This window comes from Doryrhamphus excisus, chromosome 22 (assembly GCF_030265055.1).
Source record: "Doryrhamphus excisus isolate RoL2022-K1 chromosome 22, RoL_Dexc_1.0, whole genome shotgun sequence".
Lineage (NCBI taxonomy): Eukaryota > Metazoa > Chordata > Actinopteri > Syngnathiformes > Syngnathidae > Doryrhamphus > Doryrhamphus excisus.
The window spans coordinates 519,147-544,433 of NC_080487.1; the positions used below are offsets into that span (position 1 = coordinate 519,147).

Sequence of the window (25,287 nt, forward strand, 5' to 3'; positions counted from 1 at the left end):
TCATGTGTCTCCCATGTGAATGTGATTCTAAATCTATGATCTGATCTGACAATTCTGTGTCTTCAAAGAGCAGAATGACATTTTGGGTTTTGTCCTTCATATTTAAGTCACAGAGCTGAGAAAAAATGTACAGCCTGCTGCCTATAGCGGCTCTTTAGCATGGACCGCCAAAGTCTTTCATTTTCTGGATGATTTGACCGGCGGGGGCCTCTTTGTAGTTGGGAGGCATGTGATTACACGCGGCGCATACGCTGCCAACATGCGCCAGGCCGACGATGTATAATTATTCATACATGCTTCAAACGCACAGCAGCTACACAAATAAAGTCCTCAAACGTTGGCTTTGATTCGCTTGTGTTCAGGATGTGTTGGGCCAAGTTAGAAGCTTCCAAACGTCAACCAGCACACTTTTCTGTGGATTCAAAGCCAAGAAAACGTACGAGAATAAACATTTGGTGAATAGAGTGCAGCTTAGATGCTAATATAAAATGTGATGGGGCAACATCTCGTTAGCGTTTCTATGACGGCACTGAAGCAGACAACAGCTCATCGGTCCCTTTGCCAAATATGCTTCCAAACACTTGAAAAACATATTTTACCCAACCCAGCTGTGTGCTACAGCGGCGTCTTTGTGTTTCGGTTAATTTTAGCAGTTTGGATGCAAGCTTTCACAGAGCTTTAAACCCACAACCACTGGACTCCCACGTGTCAAAACTCATCACGACTCCTCTTTTTTGGTCAGAAATGCATCGCAAACAATAGAAATGGATAGAAAGTATGCAAATAATCAAACAAGAGCTCACGTACAGACACATTATACCGTATTTTCCGGACTATAAGTCGCACTTTTTTTCATAGGTTGGCTGTTCCTGCGACTTATACTCCAGAGCGACTTATGTACGTTTTTGTCTACCTGATTATGCATTTTTGGCCTTGTGCATCTTATACTCCAGTGCGACTTATGTATGTTTTTGTCTACCTAGCTGCTTTTGTTGCCTGCAGTCTGGAAGGACATCCTCCTCTTCCTCTCCCAGATTTCCTTGTATCAACACACAGAATCCATGACGATAAAAAAGCATAGCGGGCCAAAAAGGGCCCCTGGGCCGCACTTTGGACCCCTCTGGTAATTGGAATGAACGGCAGCACAAGGGGTGGCAAGACAGGGAATTCCAAAGACGTTTACTCATGATGCCAAATTAAAAATAATGCAGGGTTGGCGATAAACGCCCGCCTTGGAATGACATGTTAATAGCTGCCGGGAATATAAAGAGGCAGTTTTGCTGGTTTGTATTGTTTTGTGACATTTATCCAATGTGCTCCTGACTCCACAAAAGTCAACATCCAACTGGAAATATGCATTCGTCGACATGAAAGTGACATGATTGTGCAGGAAGTAAGACGCTTTCCCACAACGACGTTAATGACATGTTTACCTCTCACCCCTCTCATGTTTGATGTCTTTCATTCACTTAGCATCGACTCAAGGCTGGCAAGAAGACAAAATGAAAATGCAGGTTTGGACCTGGCATGTCCGGATGTTTGGTCATATTTCCAAATGTTACACGCGGAGGACTAAAGATCGACTTCTTGCTTGAGGATCTTCCGCTCATCTGTACGTTTCTGTAATCTTTTGATTGGAGCCGAGTGTTTCTTGTCATGCTTTTTGTCAAACAGCGTAACAAAGGCTATCACATTTGAAGGCAAAAATGATTCAATGTGGAGTCAAGGCCAAGATTTGAGATGTGACGACATTTAATAGAAAACACATTACAGTGGAACCTCCAACCTGGAACACAATGCTTCGATTCAGGAAGTCCTGTCCGTGGAAATGCTTTCCAGACATGCGTTTACATTTTTACATCCAAGTGTACATCATACAATTGTAAAAATAAGTTGAGCACAGTTCATAAAACAAGAAAATTAAAAAAGAAAAATTGAACAAATGAGCAATCATTTTGCAATAATAAAGATGAAATTATATTAAAAAAGTACAGTCATGGGGTGAAAAATAGCATAAAAATGAAATATTACAGGAAAATCCATCCTTTTTCTATGCTGCTTATCCTAAAGAGGGTCGCGGGGGTGCTGGAGCCTATCCCAGCTGTCTTCAGGTGAGAGGCGGGGTCCTCCCAGGACTGGTGGCCAGCCAATCACAGGGCACATATAGACAAACAACCATTCACACCCACCAACTATGCACTTTTCCCGGCAAGAGCGCGCTGCTTGTGGCTCCAGCAACAGTTTGGCAGATATTATCCTAAAGAGGGTCGCGGGGGTGCTGGAGCCTATACCAGCTGTCTTCAGGCGAGAGGCGGGGTTTACCCAGGACTGGTGGCCAGCCAATCACAGGGCACATATAGACAAACAACCATTCCCACCCACCAACCATGCACTTTTCCCAGCAAGAGCGCGCTGCTTGTGGCTCCAGCAACAGTTTGGCGGATATTTCGCACGTTAACGCATGACAGGATGGGTATCAAACCATGCAATGTTGGTGGAGGGGTTTTTTTAGAGGGCGTCATAGTTAAATTGGTGTTTCCCAATGACGTTGGTAGTTAGCTAGCTCATATTAACTAGTTTTCTGGTGTTATAATGCACAGAAAAGGGAAAGAAATATGTGATATAAGATGAACAAAAATATAAAATATTATTTCTGAAGAAAGATGAAATATTTGGAAAATACCAAAACCAAAAAAACAGCAAAATGGTAAAGAAAAAAAAAATATTATATATATATTTTAATAACTTTTTCGCCTATACGACAGAGCTGAGATGCTTTTTTTCCCCAAATGTCTGCCAGCGTGTATTCAATGTGTGTCAGGCATATCTGGAGCGTGTCGGATATTGCAGTAATGTGACATCATGTCACTTTCTAGCGTGCTCTGTGATTGACAGCTTGTATTCAAGAAGAAGAACCATCACATTCTGCCTCCTTTTGTTGACAGAAACGATTATTTTAAGCTCCGGGAGGCCCATTGCTCTTCACAGGACAGTAAGTCCAGCCACCAACACCTAAACAGTAACTTGAAAAGTATAGCTGCCGACTGTGTGCGTCTCCATCGTTGAGCGTAGCCGCTCAGTGGGCGTGCGCTGGCGTGTGTGATTTTCTGCGTTTATATTTGCAGCAAGGTATCAATTTGGTGAACCGTGCACCAGTAATAAACTTCTATTCCAGTGCTGCCCGCGCTCAGGCCTCCACCGCAGGCTGCGGCGTGGACGCTCGCCCAGGAAGCTGCCGCCAAGGAACGCTGTGCAAGCGCCTCTGAGGTTTACTCCACTGCAAGCTGATGCTTCTTTGGCAATTATTCCCTTATTATTCCCTTCTATAAACGCAGCGTATTTACATGATTAGTTAGCCGGATGACACATCAACACTTCAATGGTGGAAGCAACTTTTGGGTGAATATTGTCCCTCTGATAATCCACCATAGGATTGTTAGGCCTTGGTGGAGGTCTGCACCTGACTGAGTATCATTGTCTTTATTTTTATTATACAGAAACCACAAAATCAATTTCACCGAACATTTGAGACGTGAGGCACACCTCCCTCTTTTCTCAAATGTACTTTTTTTTTACCATAAGATTATGGGCAGCACGACGCACCTGCGCCCCCGTCCCTCCCAGCGGCGCAAGTGGAATAGAAGGCATGAGGGTTTAACTCAGTCGAGTGTAATCTTAACCAATGAAATGAACGCCTCTCAAAGGGCAACATGCCTGGATGAGGGGAGGGGAGGGAAGGGGTGGGAGGGGCGTGCATGCAGCACCGGAGCAGCGCTTCCCATTATGCGTGACGTCTTTGATCTGACATCAGATGTGATGATGTGATGGGACAATGAATATAAAGATGTGCATGCTGCTTCAGAGGCTTACATTAAATAGTGGTTGCTGGTTGCATTGAAATGTGCCTGACATTCTGAAGAACCTGCCTGTTCGGTTTTGGGTGACGAGTGTACAGCCAATTTACCGCTGCGTAGGGTGCGCTTCGCCTGCACCAGGAATAGACCAGGTCAGAGCTGGCGATTTTTCAGTGCACCTTTGTCGCTGAAAGAACAATTGTCACTGACCAGAGGTGAAAGTATGGTGCGCCGCCATGCCCATCTTGGCACAGCCCAGTCTACCAGATTGGCTAACCAACTAACTAGCTACATTTATAGGTCCGAATAGTGGAAAAACATCATAGGTCCTCCAGGGCGCACTTTTACAGTCTAGTTGAATATTATCAGAATGAATATTATACTGTGTATTCTGTATTCTTGCTGTAATGTGGTATCTTCAGCATTTATTTCCAGTACTTGCAGTAAGCTGTGCAGTGTGTGAAAGGTATGGGATGGGGGGGGGGGGGGGTGAATGCTACCTGACTCACAGTGGGAACACTTTGGAAAAAATGACAAGTCCTTTTAGAGGTGGAATGATTCCATATGCGGGAATGCCTTTCTCCAGACTACTGCTCTTAAATGGTTCCAGACTTTGTATGGAGCTTTACGTTACCGCCTAAGAAAGTACGGTACAGGGTATGCTGACAGGATCCCAAACACTGGTGCCCCCTATGGGTCCAAATAGTCTGGAAGACGTGCTGGCGTACATAAATACACACATCTACACACAAATGGTAACCCCGGGTTCACACCGGATCAATCTGTGTGGCACTCGGAAAAAGGTTCCAAAGCACCAACCTCAACGGTTTCTTTCCGCCTTGCCGTATGCCGCACGGAGTTGGTGTGAGCCTACAACAGGCGTTTTAATCTTCCGGAATGACTTTTCCTGATTAGAAGTATTGACGAAAAAGAAGAAGAAGAAGGAAGACTCCACCTTATGTTGGACTTCAGTAATTCCCCAGCGTGGACACACTGAGCTAACTAGCTTGTATGCTGCTCTGTAGAGCAACAGAAAAAGCCATAAACACATCATCAGCTATTTCATTTTTACAGTCTGTCAATATGTTGCCGATAATATCAATCAGACATCCCAATTAGTTTCCGAATCCCGCCTGTGACCCTGCTTGATGGCAGCAATGTTTTTCAACCAATCATGCTCAAATTGAACACACGTGTGCTCATCAGGCCCCTGAAAGCATGAAGCCAAATTTGGTGAGGATTCGGTTTAACACCCTAAGGTTACCGCATGTGAGAAATTTCAAGTCAGTCCGACTTTGCGGTTTAATAAGAGCTACCATGTGGTGTATTCGTCATAAAAGTAATAGCACAGGCGACACAGTCGGGGTGCCGGCTTGGACACATTTTCACCCCTTTGCGTGCAGTTTCGTGGAAGTTTGAAAAGTGAGCTTGCTTGAGCAGGCGGGACTTTGAATGTAGAGCCCCCCCCCCCAAAAAAAAGCCACAGTGCTGTGCTGTGTTTAAGAAAGTGTCCATTTTATTTCTACTGCTATTGTTTTTGTGGTTAGACCTGACATTTAAGGTTTTGAAGAGCTGACCCAGCTGTGGGTTCGGGGCCCCCCCCCCATCATCTCACAGTGTCTAATTGTATCTTTCACCTCACTTTCTGACTCCTTCCAGCTTTTTATGTCTCTTTTAACAGGAGCAGAAGCAGTGTGGAAGTCTCATTTGTTGTCTTAGCGTCTTATAGCGGAGATGACTCCTCAGACGTGCGTAGGGTGAGGGGTGATGGGGGGGGGCGTTCCGAGTGGAGGCACTGTGGAAACAATGCCGCGTCCAGCTGGCAGCGTTTGCAAACCGCCGCGGGGGGAAAGCGTCCCTGCAGTCCACACACCGTGGGAGGTGTCGGTGATGGAAAATATAATGTAGCGCTCATACGTTTTCCACTTGGATCCACGCAGGATGTGCTGTGGGCACCATGCTGACTCGTCTTAGTGGAAGGCCACATACTAGATTTCACGGAGACCCAAACGGACTGTGATAACTACGATGACGCTCCAACGCTCCAATGCATGGAAATATATGTCAGAGTACTTCTAAACTTATAATATTACCTTGTTTCTACTCTTACATGACAAGTGAGAATATGAGCAGTCTTGGGCGCTTTCTTATGAAATCAAGAGAGCGTTTTTAACCTCTCTATATCAACGGTGGCTAAGTTACTTTTACACTTTAAAGGGGAACTGGACTTGTTTTGGTATTTTTACCCATCATTAATAAAACAATATTTGACAATTAAAAGAAACTGATTTTACAAAATTAAATTAGATAGTAATTCATGTAAATATATTTAAAATAATATTAAATATTATATTTGATATGTTGTGATTATTTTATGTACATTTCAATGTTATGACAGTGTCTCAGTATTACATTTATCATTTGTTACTTGGAGTAAATGAAGGTATCAAATATAAAAGATATATAACATGACCTAAAAATGAGTTACAATAGTGATTCATGTCCATAATGCATTACAACATATCTAATAATAAATTACGTGACTAGAAGGTGCTGCTATGTATGTAAAAAGTGATAAAAAGGTGAGTAATACGGAATATATTTGTATTAAATCACACCTGACTTGGACGGTTATTGGGGTTTTGAGCCAAACCTGAGACTGCCCTCTAGTGGCCACAGTGCACAAGTGCACCCTGAATGCCACAAAGAGTGGCAAACCAGAGGAACAAACACCAAGGATGGAATGGAAGAGTAGGACTTGAAAAATGGCAAATATTTTGGAAGAATTAAGTCAAAATATTAAAACATAAAAGATGTCATTTAATGAAAACATAATTTTATGAGAATAACGTAATATTATGAGGAAAAAAAGTTTGAAATACGAGGAAAAAAACGTAATAATATGAGAAAATAATTACGAATAAAGTTGGAATCTGGGAAGGGAATTCAAGATTCAAGGGAATCTGCAGGAAGAAAACCCAGCCCAGGAGAAGGCAGGGACTGCTAACCAAACTAACTAAATAGGAAGAAAGCAACATCCTGTACTCACCCCCCCTGAATCAAACCATGATGATGCACCATTACCCCCCCCCATGAATCAAACCATGATGATGATTCACCATTACCCCCCCCCCCCCCCCCTAAATACCCAGCTCCTACTTCCATGTACGAGATGTTGCTCAGCTGCAGGAAATGATGTAACCCAATGATGGTGACCCGCCACAAGGCTAATGCCTTTACAAGGTGACCTGCTTTATATAACTGGTTCGACATAGAAAATGATAGGTTTAAAAGGTTAAAATAGGTTTTTAAATAACGATCTGGAAGGTTGCCACGACAAGATTAGCGACTGCTAAAAGTCAAATGATGCATTCAAAAGAAATTGTTTTGTTTACTTTGGACTCCAACACGCCAATACACAATATATATATATATATATTATGGTACAGACAGAACACTAAGAGTCATATTGTTGAAGCTAAAAATGACTGCATTGTTTTCATATAGCTTGTATAGTACATGTTGTACAGTTGTGCCAATGTGTATTAATCATTTACCATCAAGGTCAATGGAGGATCATTTCCAACGCAAACAGCTGGAGGTGAAGTAGAGCACACACACACACACACACACACACACATACGCCTGAACACTCCAACCAAAATGGAAAGTACACAAAGTACAGTAACTTGACACTCCAAACATTCTGGCTAGAAAGTTGAAATCATGCAATTATTGCAAATGATGACTGAGGGGAGGCAGAGAATGAACCTATGATCCATCAATACTTTTATACATGTAATATATGAGAAAATAACTACAAAAAAAAAACTAAAAATGGAATAGTGTTGTCACGATACACTCAAGTCACAAGATCATCCATTTTCTACTGCTTATCCTCACTAGGGTGGGGGCATGCTGGAGCCTATCCCAGCTGTCTTGGGGCGAGAGGCGGGGTCCACCCTGAACTTTAAATGGGACCTATGATGCTTTTTCCACATTTCTGACCCATAAATGTCGTTAGGATGTTGGATTCTGGTGATAAAGCATGCTAACGTTTCAGATAATGAAGTTTGCGTATTTGGTAATATGGGTGTGAATCCCAGCAGTGAGGACCATTCCATACACATCTGATGCACTGCTGGCGATACCATACTTTAACCATACATGGAAGTTTCTGGATGCGATATGATGCCATAATCATTTAGTTCAAATCAATGCCATCCGATACAGTATGATGCAATTCAACATGATGCAAATAAGCAAAGGGAAAACTGGAATTCAGTTGTTCCTCCAAAAAGGATTTGGTTTTATTCTTTCTAGGCACTTGGCAGTAAATCCAACTAAAGTGTTTGTCTTTTATCCTATGCATCACTTCTTCATCATTCTTTTTGCCATCTTAAAACAGCAAACACTTTTCCTCCCACTTTCATATCGGCTATGGAATTCCAATAGCAGTGCTTCAGTGGTGGAGTCAAACAATCAACAATAATTACCGCTGTAAAAAAATAAAGGGAAGGTGACACTTTCAACAGTGGAATCAATGTTTGTTTATATTCCTGTCTGCTAATATGAATGAGCTAGCTAGAATTAGCTAGGCTAATACAGTAGTGAGGAGCAGAACACTTGTTGCAGGGACGGACAAATAGCTCCTGGACAATTAGGAAAGCAGCTGAAGATCCACTGACCTGATTTGCTTGGTTCTTCCCCGGTGTCCGACCAGGAAGTAGACGGGGGGTGGCGGTAGACTTGTCCGTGTTGGGGTGTCCCCTTTTTAAGGGGGGGTGCTGCCGGTGGACGGCTTCTTAACGCGACATTCTTTGCAAATGACGGACTTTTGTCGAGCTTTCCGCCGTTTCTTGCGAATCTGTAGTGTTTCCGAACATACCATTTAAACGTTGCGGGGGGGTTAAATATAGAAACTTCATCGCTGCTGCTTGCGTGCGAACGTCCATGTGTTTTACTAGTAGTTGGATGTGCCTCACGGCTTCCGTATTTATTCAATACAAAAGGCCAAATAATGATGGTGCGTTCATGGTGCCTGGGGAACAGCACTTGGGGTGAAGTTGAACATGATAAACCACAAACGCATCGAGATGAATCGCATCGAGATGATTTCACCTGTCAATTGCATCCATACCCAGTGAATGAGCCCATGCATATGCATGTACCTTCAGGATGTACCTGATGTACCTGAATGTAACTAATGTTAAGCATGTTTAATGAACTCAACCATTTTTATAACACTTTTTTTATAACCCTCGTACCAAAGAGTTCAACTCCTCATTGGGGGGAGGAGGACAAAGAGAACTGAGGGACTATAATAATACTTATAGCTATTTAGTAGTGTGTTCCTAGCTTTATAATATCTGTTGATTTTGTTGTTGTTGTTGTTTTGTTTGGATTACTTGATAATATTTTCTTGTTTATATTTATTTGTTTATTTATCATATTTTGTTGGGGTTAATTGGTAGTTTATTTGAGGGTTTATTTCATTGGGGAGCACCATGGTCACCTGAAATATATTTATGTTGGCAGTTCTCACAGGACCAGCATGCACCCGGGTGGGACTATGGTTTTTGTACCAGAGCAAGAAATAAGAAGAACTGTGCTACACATGGAGATGCCAATGTCCCTGAGGGAATCCCAAAGGGCTTAATCGGGTGTTCTGTCTAAGCTGCTAGTTAGCTTTGGTTACTGTTAGTATGGCTGGTAGTCTTTGGCAAACACAGCATTGCGTTGCAGACTCGTGCGTTCAATACTGAATAATCATTTACTCAGCCAGGCAGAATGAAACAGATTTTAGTGGGAAGTTTGGGGATTTAGGGTTGTGGAAATTCTAAATGACCACTCCAGGATGAAGCCATGCGTGGTAGGAGCCTGTTCCATATGGTGCACAATACAGAAGACCAGTTTTCGGATGTAGCGGTTCTGTAGTCACGTTTAGACGGACCGTGAGAAGGTTATGCTAAGTCGCAGCTGAGTAACCCGCCTTGACATTTTTCCCAGCCTCACATTGGCTGCCTGCGGAAGACAAGGTGTACAAACACAGGTGTGACGCTTCACTTCTGGCGTCTCCTGCTGTTGACGTTTTTTCGATGATTCAGGCTGAGAGCAGCATGAGGTGGGTCATCCTGTGGGCGCTGCTCGGGCTCAGCGTAGCCCAGCATGATCCCCACATCAGGCAGGGCAGGACGACCATCGTCCATCTCTTTGAGTGGCGCTGGGCGGATATCGCCGACGAGTGCGAGCGCTTCTTGGGGCCCAACGGCTTTGGAGGAGTTCAGGTACATGATGTTTTTGGTTTTTATATGCTAATGCAGAATCCTCTTTCCTGACCCAAAGTGGGTTTCCTTCTTTATAAATGGAAAACATAGAATTAAAAACCTGTTGATGACCTTCTAAATACAGTTATTATTAGAGCCTTGTAGACATGATTACCCAAAATATTACACACAACCAAAGAAAAAAGACATATAAGACATAATATAGACCAAAGTGTCCAAAAGTTTTCTGTGGAGGACCGCATACTGGAAAATCAAAAGCTGCCAAATTTGTGAAGTGGGAGAAAACTGTACTTAAAAATCACCAAAAACGAAGCAGTTCCTAAACTTGTATACGCCTTGGGCCACTTGAAAACTTTCAGCATGTTCTTGCATCCCCTAAAGAAGTAGTACTTTCAAAATGAAGGTGAATTTTTGGCATTTTTTCCCAAAGACTGACAAATGGGACATGTAGTATTATATATTTGAAGTGAACGTACGCTGACATTATGAGGTCATTTATGTGTTTGAACAATTTTTTTCTTTGTTTACGCAGATCTCACCTCCTAACGAACACATTGTGCTGAACAATCCCTGGAGGCCATGGTGGCAACGATATCAGCCAGTCGGCTACAACCTGTGTTCCAGGTCTGGCAACGAGAGCGAGCTGAGAGACATGATCACCAGATGCAACGACGTCGGGGTGAGTCCTCGTGGTCGTATGTCCAGATTAGGCTCTTGGATAGAACAGCCAACCCACTGCCATGCTTTTCAAAATGAACCCGTAGGTCAACATCTACGTGGACGCCGTCATCAACCACATGTGCGGCGCCGCTGGCGGTGAGGGAACCCACTCCTCATGTGGGACCTGGTTCAGCGCCAGCACTAAAAACTTCCCTAGTGTTCCCTACAGTAGCTGGGACTTCAACGACCACAAATGCCGAACCGGAAGCGGCGAGATCGAGAACTACAAGGACGCGTACCAGGTGACAAAAAGCACTTTGAAAAAAAAGTCATTTGTTGCAAAGAACCATTCAAGTGAAAGAGAAATAGTTTGTTTATCAGCTGAGCAAACGTTTACAAAAAATGATTAACCACACACTCTTCCCAACTCAAGGTCATTTTCTTGGTCTGTGTTTTCTTGCCCAGGTGCGTGACTGTCGCCTGGTTGGCCTCCTGGACCTGGCCCTGGAGAAGGACTACGTCCGGGACAAGGTGGCCGAGTTCATGAACAAGCTGATCGAGCTGGGTGTCGCTGGATTCCGGGTTGACGCCTGCAAACACATGTGGCCTGGCGACTTGGCCGCCGTCTACGGTCGCCTGCACAACCTCAGCAACAAGTGGTTCCCTGATGGCTCCAGACCGTTCATTTACCAGGAGGTGCTTGGTCTACAGCAGACTGTTTTCTTTGACTGTTTGGCTTTTTCAAAGTTAGTTGAATGCAGACTTCAACTTGCACGACTGAACTAAGATGGCTCTCAGATCCAACCTGTAAGGCCACCTTGCATTTAAACATAGTCTGGCTAGTCCCCAACTCTAGACCTGAATGTGAGCCATCAGCGAAAAAGCTGTAGGCAGTAGGATTATGTCACAGAAACATACCGGAAGGGTTAGAATCCTGACTTGTCATTAAATATTGGATGCGTCTTCTGACCCTTCCAGGTTATTGATCTAGGAGGTGAATCAATCACGTCTGGAGAGTACTCGCACTTGGGACGAGTGACCGAGTTCAAATACGGAGCCAAACTGGGAACGGTCTTCCGAAAATGGCAAAGCGAGAAGCTGTGCTACACCAGGTCCGGACTAAGACAGCCAAAGTGATCTTACGCGATCGTGCCAAAATCATTTATTCAAAAGTCTGTGTGCAGAAACTGGGGAGAAGGTTGGGGATTCATGCCCGACGGCAATGCCGTCGTCTTTGTTGACAACCACGACAACCAGCGAGGACACGGCGCCGGGGGTGCATCTATCGTTACCTTCTGGGACTCGAGGCTCTACAAAATGGCTGTCGGCTACATGCTGGCCCACCCTTACGGAGTAACCAGGGTCATGTCCAGTTTCCGTTGGAATCGTCACATTGTCAATGGAAAGGTTCTCCGTCATGACGCTCAGTTCACTAAGGAACCACAGTTGACCTTTGAGTTCCGTGACTGATGGAGCCTGGTCATCTTTTCTCAGGACCAGAACGACTGGATGGGACCGCCGAGTCATAGCGACGGAAGCACCAAGCCTGTTCCCATCAACCCCGATCAGACTTGTGGAGACGGATGGGTGTGCGAGCACAGGTGGCGTCAAATCAAGTAAGTCCTTGATATCCTGGCTTTCAAGCTTCAAAGATTCATTCTCCAGGTCTCGGGGTCTCTGATTGCTCATGACTGTCAAACCCTTCAGGAACATGGTCATTTTCCGCAATGTGGTCAACGGCCAGCCTCATTCCAACTGGTGGGACAACCACGGTAACCAGGTTGCCTTTGGCCGTGGTGACCGTGGTTTCATTGTCTTCAACAACGATGACTGGTGTGACACGCATGATCCCTAAAGTCTGAAACCTGCCGCTGCCCGACGGTGCTTAACCTCATGTGGTCTCCTTTAGGGACCTGGATGTGACTCTGAACACCGGCATGCCCAGCGGCACCTACTGTGACGTCATCTCCGGCCAAAAGGAAGGTGACAGGTGCACCGGAAAGCAGATCCACGTCCGTGGTGACGGCCATGCCGACTTCCGGATCAGCAACCGGGATGAGGACCCCTTCGTGGCTATCCATGCTGAATCCAAACTGTAACCGCTTACTCTGAACAAACGAGCTACAAATGTCATGCCGGCATTAAAGGGGCTTCATGGTGAAAGGCTCTCTTCTGCTGTCTTCATGGTGCTGGAGGTGGTCAGGGTCACTGCTTGCAGGGTTTTGGACGCTATAGGAACACTCTAGGATGGTTCTGGGCTGGTGTAGAATTAGCATCTTTGCCTTGGGTTTTGGGTACCTGAGCTTCTGCCCTCAGGTTTACGACAGATTGGGAAGCTGGGAAGCTCGGAAGCTAGGAAGCTATCCCTATGAATGAATGAACTGATGGGTGTCAATGGAGTCTTGACTGTTGCTGTCCATCCGGGATGGGATACTACTCAGTGCTGACTAGGTTTACTGTGTCCATGTTCCATATTCCGTGCCTCCATTGCTGCATCCGTGTTTACTGTGTGTCCACTAATCAGCACAAAACAATCTTTCCACTTGTATGTTCTGTTCTGTACATCAACATCAGTTCCAGGAAGGAAATGGTACTTTTGCTAACTACCATTGGGGGACAGCCTGGTTGCCAAGCGACAGCGGAGAATGAAAGGTGCGTCTTTAAGGATATTCTCATAGATGTTTCAGGAAAATAGGATTTTATTATCCCTTCTCCAGAGATCCTGCTATACAAGTTGTACACGGATTACTCTAAAGCAAATGTCTCAAGCTGGGAACTGGGAACAACCCATTTATGGTTGTCATTTTTATTGTTATTTATTCATTTATTTTGTTTCTATTTTTCATACTTTTAAGTCAAACCAAGCAAGTTTATTTTTACATTATGATTACAGTATTTTTGCAGTATTATCATGGTAATGGTAATGGTTTTATTTCATTTGAACATGCATCAGATTCCAATTGAGTGCATCCCATAATCAGTTCCCAGTTCCACATGTCCAAAAGGAGTAGGAAGAAGCAAAGCTTATTAAATCCTACCCCTCCATCTGGTACTTTTACAATCACTAACTGTTACATTTGTTCACTTCCTGCTTTCCTAATTTTTTTTTTTTTTTAATTTTTACATTTTTAAATTTTTTTGTCCCGTACCAAAGTATGAGGTGATATGACCATACAATGACATAATGGGTACCATAGTAACCGTCAATATAGTGATATGTAATATATGTAATATATATATGTATTTTAAAGGCTATTATTTGGGCATTTTTGTCAAAGAAGTGAGGAAGACGATGGTATTGAATTGAAATGAAATATCAAAATTGCATAATTTTGACTTGCTGGTAGGTTTCACGACCCCAAGTTTGGGTCCTGACCCACCAGTTGGCTACCACTGTTGTAAAGCATATCAACATTTACTTTGTACAGTATTGCCCCATGAAAGTCATTGCTACTGTACAATGAGCACATCTTGAGTAAATCCGTTCTGCCGTCAGACATCTGCTTGGTGGAGGCGACGTTTTGGATGAACCTTGGCTGGCCTGTGGATGCCCTTCCTGCACTTCCTTCCTCCACTGAGGACTTCCTGTCATCACAGTGTCACCCAGCACATCCCCGGCACGGGGGCAAAGGGTGGACGCCTGAGACCCCCGCTGACAACTTCCTGTCCTCGTCTTCCCTCCCGTCCTCCTTGTGTCCACCTTCACAGCCCGCCCACTGAGTTCTTGGCTGGGAGTTCAGACTTCTTTGCCAGAAGAGTCTGCTCGTCTCAGTTGTCATGGCAACGTGACCCAAGTTTGAGAGATGAGACCAAGATGAGACCAGGATGAGACCAGGATGAAGGTTCAAGAGGAGATGATCTTTGTTTTCACGACGTCAGAGTGCAAATGAAGGACAACAAGGACGCCTCCGTCCCTGGGCCTGCCTCGCCTGCATCTCCTCAATTATTGACACCCCGATCCTCCCTCCCACCATCTTCCACACTCCGGTCCGGTCCGGCTGTAGCTTCTGATTAGCCACCCAGATGTCAGCTTTGCCGAGCGAGCTCTTTGGCGCTGTCGCCCTGACTGATGCTCAGTGACACGGCTGTCAACGGCGTCCTCTTCCTGTTTCATATTTCATGGAGCGCGCCACACCTGCTTTTCACAAAGAAGGAAAGCCAAGCATTTCCTGGGAGTCCAAAAGTCGGAATAAGGCCAGGAAGGCATTGCGGACGGAGATTCAAGACTGATTGAAGTTTCCAGGTTAGCAACAATACGAATAGCAACCAAAGGTTCCTTTCACTTTCCCATCCAAAAGCCTCACCAGCTCCGTGCCGGGAAAAAGGGAACCCTTTCTTGGATTTGCTCCAGCTTCCCAAAGGAGAACACAAACTGACACACTGCAGTTGTATTTACAGTACATGGAGACATGTACTCATGGGTACTACTGTATTATGTAACATGCCTACACAAGGGGGGTGTGCAAAGTCCAGTGCAGGGGTCATTGGCCCTTTAAGTGGCCTAGGGCGTATTTGGGCATTAAAATGAATTAGTAAATATTATAATTAGGATGGATTAGGAGGATTAGGACCACATTAGAAAGAAGAAAAATAACGGCTATGAGTGAGAAAGGTCAAATGTAACATTTTTGTATCGTGAAATATACCAAATGTTAATAATGTTAAGGAAAAAAATAATAATAATGTTAAGGACCCCCCCCCCCCCCCCCCCCCTCAAGACTTGCTTTGTGTTCTGGGAATAGAAAAGAACTATTCTTATCCAGCCCAACACCCTTTTAGCCGGTGCTTGGAGGAGACTGTTCCAGTTTTGGCCACAAGGGGGCAGTGTTACAACAAGAACTAAAATGCACTTTCCCCCCTCCCGAAGTCAGACAAGAAAAGCTCCTTTATTTGGTGAATTTATTTTAACACAGCTTGAAATTTGTTTAAAGATTATTTCAGAAATAAGAACAAAGAATGATTTAACCAATCACAATAAATAAAAAGTCTGGAGACACTTCACCAGCCAAGAGAAGGAGAAAGTGTCTGAATACTTTTGTACAAACACTACCGCTCAAAAGTTTAGAGACACTTTCCTATTAATAGGAAATGACAGCCGAGGCAACAGTGCTTGTTGTCAAAGATATCAACGATGTGGATAGGATCTGTTGTTATTACCATGGCAACAAGGGAACTGGAGGCTCCAAGCCACAAAGAAAGAAGCATGCAGTCAGAAGGATGACATTCAATAATATTTGACTATGATATTATGATTATGGTGATGATCATGGTGGCCAGGGCCTGGCTCAGATACTCAGGAACCCGAGTACCTGCTGTTCATTCAGTGACACTCATGGTGCTAAACTTTCTGGAGTCATCTTCAACCTTTTCAAAATACGAGCCAATAATTCAGTCGTCCTAGTAGTCAAAGTGAGAGCTCACCTCGTCATTTTAGATTGTTTATAAACACGATTTTATTGGTTTTAAATTAAAACAGGCTATTCCTAACAAAAACAAAGTCCTTCTGTGTAAAAATGTGAGCTCAGCAGCAGCCATGGGGACCCCCATGTAGTCAGAATGGTACGACCTTGATCAGGTGACATTATTATGTGATTCGAAGCGATTGATGGCTGAATCAGACTCCTACCAATCGAATCTAATATTCTAAGACAACCCTAATAAACATACATACATCTACTTTCTAGGCCGCTTATCCTCACCGGGTAATGGGGGGGTGCTGGAGCCTATCCCAGCTGTTCCACCCTGGACTGGTGGCCAGCCAATCCCAGGGCACATATAGACAAACAACCATTCACACTCACATTCATACCTATGGACAATTTGGAGTGGCTAATTAACCTAGCATGTTTTTGGGAGCATGTGGGAGGAAACCGGAGTACCCGGAGAAAACCCATGCATGCACAAGGAGAACATGCAAACTCCACACAGAGATGGCCGAGGGTGGAATTGAACGCTGGTCCCCTAGCTGTGAGCTCTGCACGCTAACCACTCTACCGCCGTGCAGCCTGGAAAACAATCATTCATTCATTCATTCATTTTCTACCGCTTTTTCTTCACGAGGGTCGCGGGGGTGCTGGAGCCTATCCCAGCTGTCTTCGGGCGGGAGGCGGGGTACACCCTGGCCAGCCAATCACAGGGCACATATAGACAAACAACCATTCACACTCACATTCATACCTATGGACAATTTGGAGTGGCTAATTAACCTAGCATGTTTTTGGAATGTGGGAGGAAACCGGAGTACCCGGAGAAAACCCACGCATGCACAAGGAGAACATGCAAACTCCACACAGAGATGACCGAGGGTGGAATTGAACGCTGGTCCCCTAGCTGTGAGGTCTGCACGCTAACCACTCGACCTCCGTGCAGCCTGGAAAACAATCAATCAATGTATATCATATTATATATTATAAATATTAAAACCAAATCCTGAATTGACGGATAGCTGAAGGAAATGCGTTGTCATGGCGAACAGGAAGTCGGAGATGGGCGACGTGAATGGGCGCGTTGCCAGATGTTCATTTGAAGTAGACGTGTGATGGGCTGCACATGGAAGGTAAAGAAGAAAAAGAGGAAGCTTATTTATATTTGATGTGCTGCTAAGTCGGCTCAGGGACCGAATGAGATGACCCCCTCCAGTCGCCCCCGTGTGCTTTTGCTTTTATTGATTCCTTTATTGCCGCTACTGCTGCTTGTTTGCCCCCCCCTCCCCCCTTTCAGGTTTCAGGTGCGGCTCCTGCTATGTTGTGACTGCGGCTGCGAGCAACACCGAGGTGTGCTGGTCTGAGTTTCAGGTTTGTGTGTGAAAGGTAGCAGATGGTGGCATGAATAGTGCAGTAGGGGCCCGTCCACCCGCCCCCCCCGCCCCCTTTTTGGTCTTGCGTGCAGCACATTACCTCCACAACCGTGTCCCATAATTGATGTGATGGAATGACGGCATCATTACTGGACTTTTTTTTTTCCAGCAACATCAAGGTCATCACCACGGCGACCTGTGACATCAGGGAACGCTTCGGCCGGCACCTCACAACTTCCTGGGAGTGTGTGGGAAAGGGAGCGTTGGGAATGTAGGCACACTATGTTGGAAGCATGTCATGCACGTGTCGGTATGTCATTATTGAACTTTATTGTCTATTTTTAATGTGTTTTATTATTATAATTATTATTGTTACATTTGCTATTTATGTAGTTTATTGTCACCGGGGGGGTGGGGGGACGACCCCACTCCGATTCCAGAGAGGGGAAGGCTGGAGGCTGGTCCCCGTCGGCCCAATGAAAGGAAAGAGGCCCGTGGCCAAGCCGATGGGTCACGGGCATACCTTACCCAGGTTAAGTGGAGACCCCACGGGGGTTGTTAGTTTATAGAAATAAAACATAATTTTGATTTATCAAACATGTTTTCTTCATTGAGCTTTCCTTTATGGACACACTGGGAATCCTGCAAATGTTTACTTCATGGCCGTTGATACCGACATATTCCCATGGAACTTCCTGTTGGAAAACAAGCATATGTTCCCCGTCTGTGCAGGGCATTGGAAGACAATTTTCCCACCTAATTCCCAGCATGTCTGGCAGGCAGGCGTGAAGGGGAGGTGTCCACAGAAGCACCTTAATTATACATGGCAGCCCACGGCCGACCATAACATTAAAGTTGCATGGATTTAGCTTTAGAGACGCCATTTCTAAATCACTTCATGACCAGGCCGGACGTTCCTATGGTCCCTGTTGATTTTACAATTATTATTATTATTACTATTGTCCTTAAAATCAGGGGAACTATGTGGACTATGTGGTCCCTCGCCTCAAGTCCTCTTGAGTGGGAGAAACAAAAATAACCATAATGTAACCATAATATACCATAATATCACCATAATATAATCATAATATACCCATAATATACCCATAATATAACCATAATATAACCATAATATAACCATAATATCATCATAATATCACATAATATAATCATAATATACCCATAGTATACACATAATATAATCATAATATACCCATAATATACACATAATATAACCATAATATAACCATAATATAACCATAATATCACCATAATATCACATAATATAATCATAACATACCCATAGTATACATATAATATAATCATAATATACCCATAATATACACATAATATAACCATAATATCACCATAATATCACGTAATATAATCATAACATACCCATAGTATACACATAATATAACCATAATATCACCATAATATAACCATAATATCACCATAATATCACGTAATATAATCATAACATACCCATAGTATACACATAATATAACCATAATATCACCATAATATAATCATAATATACCCATAATAGACACATAATATAACCATAATATAACCATAAAATAAACATAATATAACCATACTATAACCATAATATAACCATAATATAACCTGGCAGATATCCTCAATAACGTGACTAGTTTATTTGCCATATGTCATATGCAGGCTATGCTAAGGATATTTAAGTTGTGGTCCATGGTCAGTCGTAGCAGAGTGATGGGAGCAGCAGATGCTGGCACACAAACTAAAGGCCTTCTTCTCGTGGCTGTCATGAAAAAATAACAAAATAAAATACAAACGTTCAAAAATGATATTTCTACTGAACATCAATGAAGCAATGAAACAGCAAGACTCAGCAATGATGCTAATCAGGCAAAATATGATGAAATAAAACAGCACAGAATTCCGCCAAGGCTTAATATTCCTACTTTGGGTCCCGCCTGCCTCCTGTCGAGGCTTTAATTTTGCCATTATGATTCATGTGCTATTTAATAAGCAGTTAGAGGAAATGATGGGGGAAACATGACTAATAAAAAATACATAGCAGTCAATGTCAAAAAATTTGGTTTGATAGCCATTATTATTATTATTATATATTTTTGGATATTGAAAAATGTCTTACTTTTATTATTTTACATTTTCCCAAAAACTTTTTTCTTAGTATTTTTATGTGTATGTACGTGTTTGTTGTTTATTACACAAATAATAACAAAGGCATAGCAAATTCCATAGCAAATAAATATCTGCTTATTTGAAGACAATTTGAGTAAAAATCAATCTCTACACATTCCTAGGTTTTCAAATTCCCAGTCGGCATTCCAGTCGCTGCCGAGACTATTCCATCCTGGTAGCGCAGACTCAATCCTCCTCTCACGTGACCATCCATGCCAACTTTTAGCTGCAGATTTTATGATTCTATATTTCTTTGACGAGAGCGACTAGCATCGAGTGACACGGTTATTCCATCTTCATTCCACAAACTGCATCTTTCTCTGCTCTTCTTATTCCTGCCATCGCCTTTCACACAGCGCCACCTATTGTCTGGGACGGAAGGCGTCACATCTGAACCAGATATTCTTGAGGTACTTGAACGTAGCACAGATGCCAAACAACAAGCGTCCCGATTCTTCGTCTTCTTCCTCCAAGGTGAATCCCACCCGTCTTATTTTTTATTTATGTCCTTGCCACCTCCCAGGGGCGGGTCATTCGTGCTAAGGCTGCTCCATGTTGACCCGCTCCGAGTCGGAACGCCACGCACACTCAGCCTTCTCCAAGTATTTCTGACATTCAGCTGAAGAACGATGTACAGTAGTTCCTTACATGTAAATAAACGTTACAGTAGAATAGAAATATAGTAGAATAGGTGCTGGGTACGCCCGGGCACACCCGGGTTTATATACGGTTTATACATATTTACAATAGATTGCAGTAAGCTTATGAATGAAATATGGAATAAAATATGAATGGAAACCATTGACAGAGGAATGAAACGGCCACAGATGATTCCCAGTGGGAATCATCATCAGCAGTCAGCGACAGGTCCGTCTTCTCTTCTGACATCTGGTCTCTTTCAAAGACTGATTGCACTCACGGGATGATTGACAGCTGCCCAGTCGGGTCAATGCGGCCCTGACAAGTGGCTGACAGCCTGATTTTCTCACTGATCGGCAGCCTGCCCGACCGCCGCCCGACCGCCGCCTGCCGTCTTTTTCTAAGTGAGTTGTCGTTTTCTAGCGCTCCTCCTGATTATGCGGCGCTTGACTTTGTGGCGTCAGCAGCCGAACGGGCCTTAATGACACTTTGGAAGTCAGGAGTTAGCATGAAAAGGATGGAGTAAGCATCAGCACGCACACTCCTCAATCACGTGACATACACACGGAGGCGCGGAGGCGCGGAGGCGCGGTGGCACGTATATTTCTTCAAGTATATCATATTGCCGTTGGCTTGACGGAAGTCAAGCAGCGTGTCGTCCCGCGCTGGCAGGGTGCGAGTCCACTGATGGTACAGGATCAACGGCAGCAAAGACCACCGGGGGCCCATTAGTGGCTCCAGATTGTCGTGTTCCCACCACGTTTACACCTCTTAGTCCCTTTTTAAACAAACCAGCGCGGCTTTTTGAAGTGAGGCTCCTGCGGCGCTTTTGGCATTCTGTGGTTTGCCGCCACCCGGGGAGCTGATTTCAGATTTAACGATTTGATTTATTTTCAAAAAGGCTTTGCGGCAAGTGCGGGCGCTGGAGGTGCTTCAGAGCTGCGAGGGGAGATGACGGGAGACGAGGGCGACGGCGCTGCATGACAATGACGGCGGCGGGAGCAATGGTTGCAGCGCGTGCCGGAATGGCTGCCATGTGAGCCGCATGAGCAAAATGGAAGGCCAACAAATGGATAGCTATGAAAACTGATATATGTACGCCCTGTGATTGACAGGAACCTGACCGGGAAGATGGAAGTGGAAAAAGGATGAACATATTTTCGATGAAAAAAGTTCAATTCCTCATGAAATCATCATAAACAGCCAGGAAATAGGAAAACAGGAAAACATCCTGTTGGATTTCAGGCCATGACAACACAACTAGCCGCTACAAATAAACAAACTTTATTTATTCATCCATAATCCGCATAATAAAGATGAAAGCTGCATCTCTTGGTGCGTTGCTTAAGACGTCAGTTCGCCACTTAGTCGTTGCGGTGGGTGTCAATGCAAATGTACTGCATATCAATATAAAATAATGAAAAAAACTAACAAAATAATAATTATAAATGATTATTATTCCATAAGAGCATGATCAAAATAATGATGATATAATTGTGCATTGTAACTTTTTGAATTGAAAGGACATGAAATTGAAAAGAAATAATTAGGTCCACCAGAAAAGCTAAAAATGAAGAGTGAAGCCAACAGCAGGGATTTCAGGATTGCATTCCCAACAATGGCTGACACTCAAAAGGAAACTTCCCATCAATTTATCTCGGCGGGAATCCCTCAGCAACGCAAGGCCTGCTTATCAAGCAGATGTCTCCTCCGAAACAGAAGGACGCCCCGTGTGGAGGCGGATGCAACGGAGAAGAATCATCAAGAGGAATGAGAAGTAATTAAAAGGAGTTTCTCAGTCCTCTCATGTGATTCCATGAGGACTGACGTCCGCGTGGTGACGAGGTGGTCACTCACCGGGGTCAAATCCAGCATCAAACGTGGACACGAAACGCTGCAGGGCTGCTGGAAGCCGGCCGTCTGTGTCGCTAGGCGAACTTCCAAGACAAAAGGAAAACTTTTTCAGCGATTTGCACGTCGCGCTCGGGGATCTGGACAGGCGGCGAGCGTGACAGAGCGGACAGCAGGACGGCCATCAGCGGGGATCTGACGGGATTTTTCAGGGACCGAACTCTGTCAGTGTGGAATAAGTTGCAAGGAGCTCCGGTCCCCTTGCGCCGTGTCCGCTCCACAACAACAGATGCCAACCGCCTTTTTGCCAATTCCGCTCCTTAATTCACACTTGAAACAAAACCAGACCAAGCAGGCTGCTCAGGGAAAAACATAACTTTCCACTTATTTCAAAAAAGAATAATAAGAATCATCACTATTAGGAGATTAGAAGTCTTAGCAGGAAGGGAAGATCCGTTGTGGTCCGAAAGCAAACATCAATAACGGAGGTGGCGAGGATGTATTTAACATTCTACCGACAGAGAGCCAAAATGATGAAATACTTGATGATGGTGACTTTGCATGCTTTATTAGTCCCCTAATTGAACGCCGTGACGTCCAAAAAGATTAATTCCCGCTATTCCAGGCAGGGAACATCACCGATTCTCCATGCAGACAAATGTTTAGCATATCCAGCATCCTACGATCGATATGTTGTCCGAGAACGTCGTCTCTTGTGTGAGACAATTAATTCGCCGAGGTCGACCCCCGGCTTGAGTTTTAGTGAAGACAACATCAGGCGCCTGCAGATGAGCACGCTGGAAGACAGGAGGCGAATGACCCCGCTTTGGTCCTTCTTGGAGAACATTAGCACCTTTCACACAAACATCCGCCATTTATCTTCATAGATAACCCTAAGAAGCCAGGAAAATACTTGGCAGACGGCTGCGATTGCTTACATGATTCAAGTACCGTATTTACTGGACTATAAGTCGCTCCGGAGTATAAGTCGCACAAGGCCAAAAATGCATAGTCGGGTGGACAAAAACATACATAAGTCGCACTGGAATATAAGTCGCACAAGGTCAAAAATGCATAATCAGGTAGAAAAAAACATACATAAGTCGCTGCAGAGTATAAGTCGCACAAGGCCAAAAATGCATAATCAGGTATAAAAAAAACATACATAAATCGCACTGGAATATAAGTCACACAAGGCCAAAAATGCATAATTAGGTAGAAAAAAACATACATAAGTTGCACAAAGCCAAAAATGCATAATCAGGCATAAAAAAACATACATAAGTTGCACTGGAGTATAAGTCGCACAAGGCCAAAAATGCATAATTAGGTAGATAAAAACATACATAAGTCGCACTAGAATATAAGTCACACAAGGCCAAAAATGCATAATCAGGTAGAAAAAAAACATACATAAGTCGCTGTGGAATATAAGTCGCACAAGGCCAAAAATGCATAATCCGGTAGAAAAAAAACATACATAAGTCGCACTGGAATATAAGTCGCACAAGGCCAAAAATGCATAATCTGGTAGAAAAAAACATACATAAGTCGTTGCAGAGTATAAGTCCCACAAGGCCAAAAATGCATAATCAGGCAGAAAAAAACATACATAAGTCGCACTGGAATATACGTAAGTCACACAAGGCCAAAAATGCATAATTAGGTAGAAAAAAAACATACATAAGTCGCACTTAATTCCTGGTTAATCTCTTCAATGACCAGCGGCATCCTGGAGAAAAAGCCCCAAGAACTTGTTAGCCTCGACAAAGACCACATGACGTGGATGACATTAGGTCCCACAGGATGCGTATTGTTTCCCTGTGGCGTTGGGATGGAAGGCCACCCGGCAAGCGGGAATACCTTTGTCCTGGTTTGAACATCTGTGTTTGACAAGCGTCAACAACGTGCCAGTCGTCCTCGTTGTCGCTGCCAGTGCAAACAGCGAGGGTAAAAACAGCGAGGGCAATCCATCTTTTGTTTGATTTGACTTCATCCTTTTTTTGAACATTCAAACAATGCTCCAATTCCGCTTCCAAGCATCCGTAAGGTTGCTCACAGCATTCCACCTTTCTTTATTTCTACCTCTGAACGCCAAGCATGATAATACGCATCATCATCCGTTATCTAGCTCGCCTACTATTTCCCCGAGGGAAGCTAGCTCCACTCCCCCCACATATGAGGCCGGACCATGTCATTATCCAGGATCAAATCCAGATCCCCACCACCACCACCAGCCCCGGCTCGATGGAATATTGACAGTCACTGACTGACGCCTCCTTTTGCCGATGATAAATCAAGCCCAGTGTTGCCCGTGGCAATCGTGGAATATGGCTTAATAATATGCTAGTCACATACCGATAACCAGGAAGCAGGGGAATATGGCTGCTGATTGGCTCAATTGGAGGAGTAACCTCGGAACGGCGCTAACCGAATTGGACGACTACGATAGCATTGGTTCTTTGATCATTCAGACATACTCTTGGTTAATAATAATATTTTGTCGTTAAAATCGTTAAGTACGTTCAAGCCCCCAAAGAGCAGAGTTAGGTGATCTGGAACAAAATGGTGGACTATATTTTAGTCCTGTCATAATGGGTCGTAGGCAGTGATAGCTTGCCATGCCTAAGACCCCTCAAATTCCACATTTCCATCATGACACGTGCTTGCAAAATTGTCATAATTTTTCAAGGATGTTTAATCCCCCAAAATCAGATTTTGTTGATTTGTTTTTTTTGATGATTTGCATGCGTCCTTACATGGCGGGCACCTTGGACCTGTAAAGTACGGCCACCCCTACCGTGATTAAAGGACTTCAAAAACTTCTTAAAGATTTCCATTGATTTGAATCAAAATGGACATCTGCCCGTATTGGATCTTTGATGATTTTTCATATTTCCTGTCATGATGAACACGTGTACTCAGGTTTGCACCAATCTGACCTACTGGATAATATTATAATATAATACATTTGTTTTGCAAATATTTAAAGTTTTCTCATGATACTTCT

At 43.9% G+C, this 25,287-nt stretch overlaps 1 protein-coding gene across 1 annotated transcript; it reads left to right on the forward strand.

The window, feature by feature from the left end:
- Positions 1-9,677: 9,677 nt before the first annotated feature.
- amy2a (amylase alpha 2A) lies at positions 9,678-12,967 on the forward strand. The gene is made up of 9 exons (XM_058062552.1): positions 9,678-10,141; positions 10,674-10,820; positions 10,906-11,103; positions 11,267-11,497; positions 11,780-11,913; positions 11,986-12,208; positions 12,296-12,417; positions 12,509-12,634; positions 12,711-12,967. The coding sequence occupies exons 1-9, from the start codon at positions 9,953-9,955 to the stop codon at positions 12,898-12,900; spliced, it is 1,560 nt and encodes a 519-aa protein (XP_057918535.1). The 5' UTR covers positions 9,678-9,952; the 3' UTR covers positions 12,901-12,967.
- Positions 12,968-25,287: the final 12,320 nt, after the last annotated feature.

What these genes read in the sequence shown, in the direction of transcription:
- amy2a (XM_058062552.1), top strand. Translation starts at nt 9,953, where the DNA reads ATGATTCAGGCTGAGAGCAGCATGAGGTGGGTCATCCTGTGGGCGCTG. An exon ending in ACGGCTTTGGAGGAGTTCAG is followed by an intron (nt 10,142 to 10,673) that starts GTACATGATGTT and finishes TTGTTTACGCAG; the next exon opens with ATCTCACCTCCTAACGAACA. An exon ending in ACTACAAGGACGCGTACCAG is followed by an intron (nt 11,104 to 11,266) that starts GTGACAAAAAGC and finishes TTTCTTGCCCAG; the next exon opens with GTGCGTGACTGTCGCCTGGT.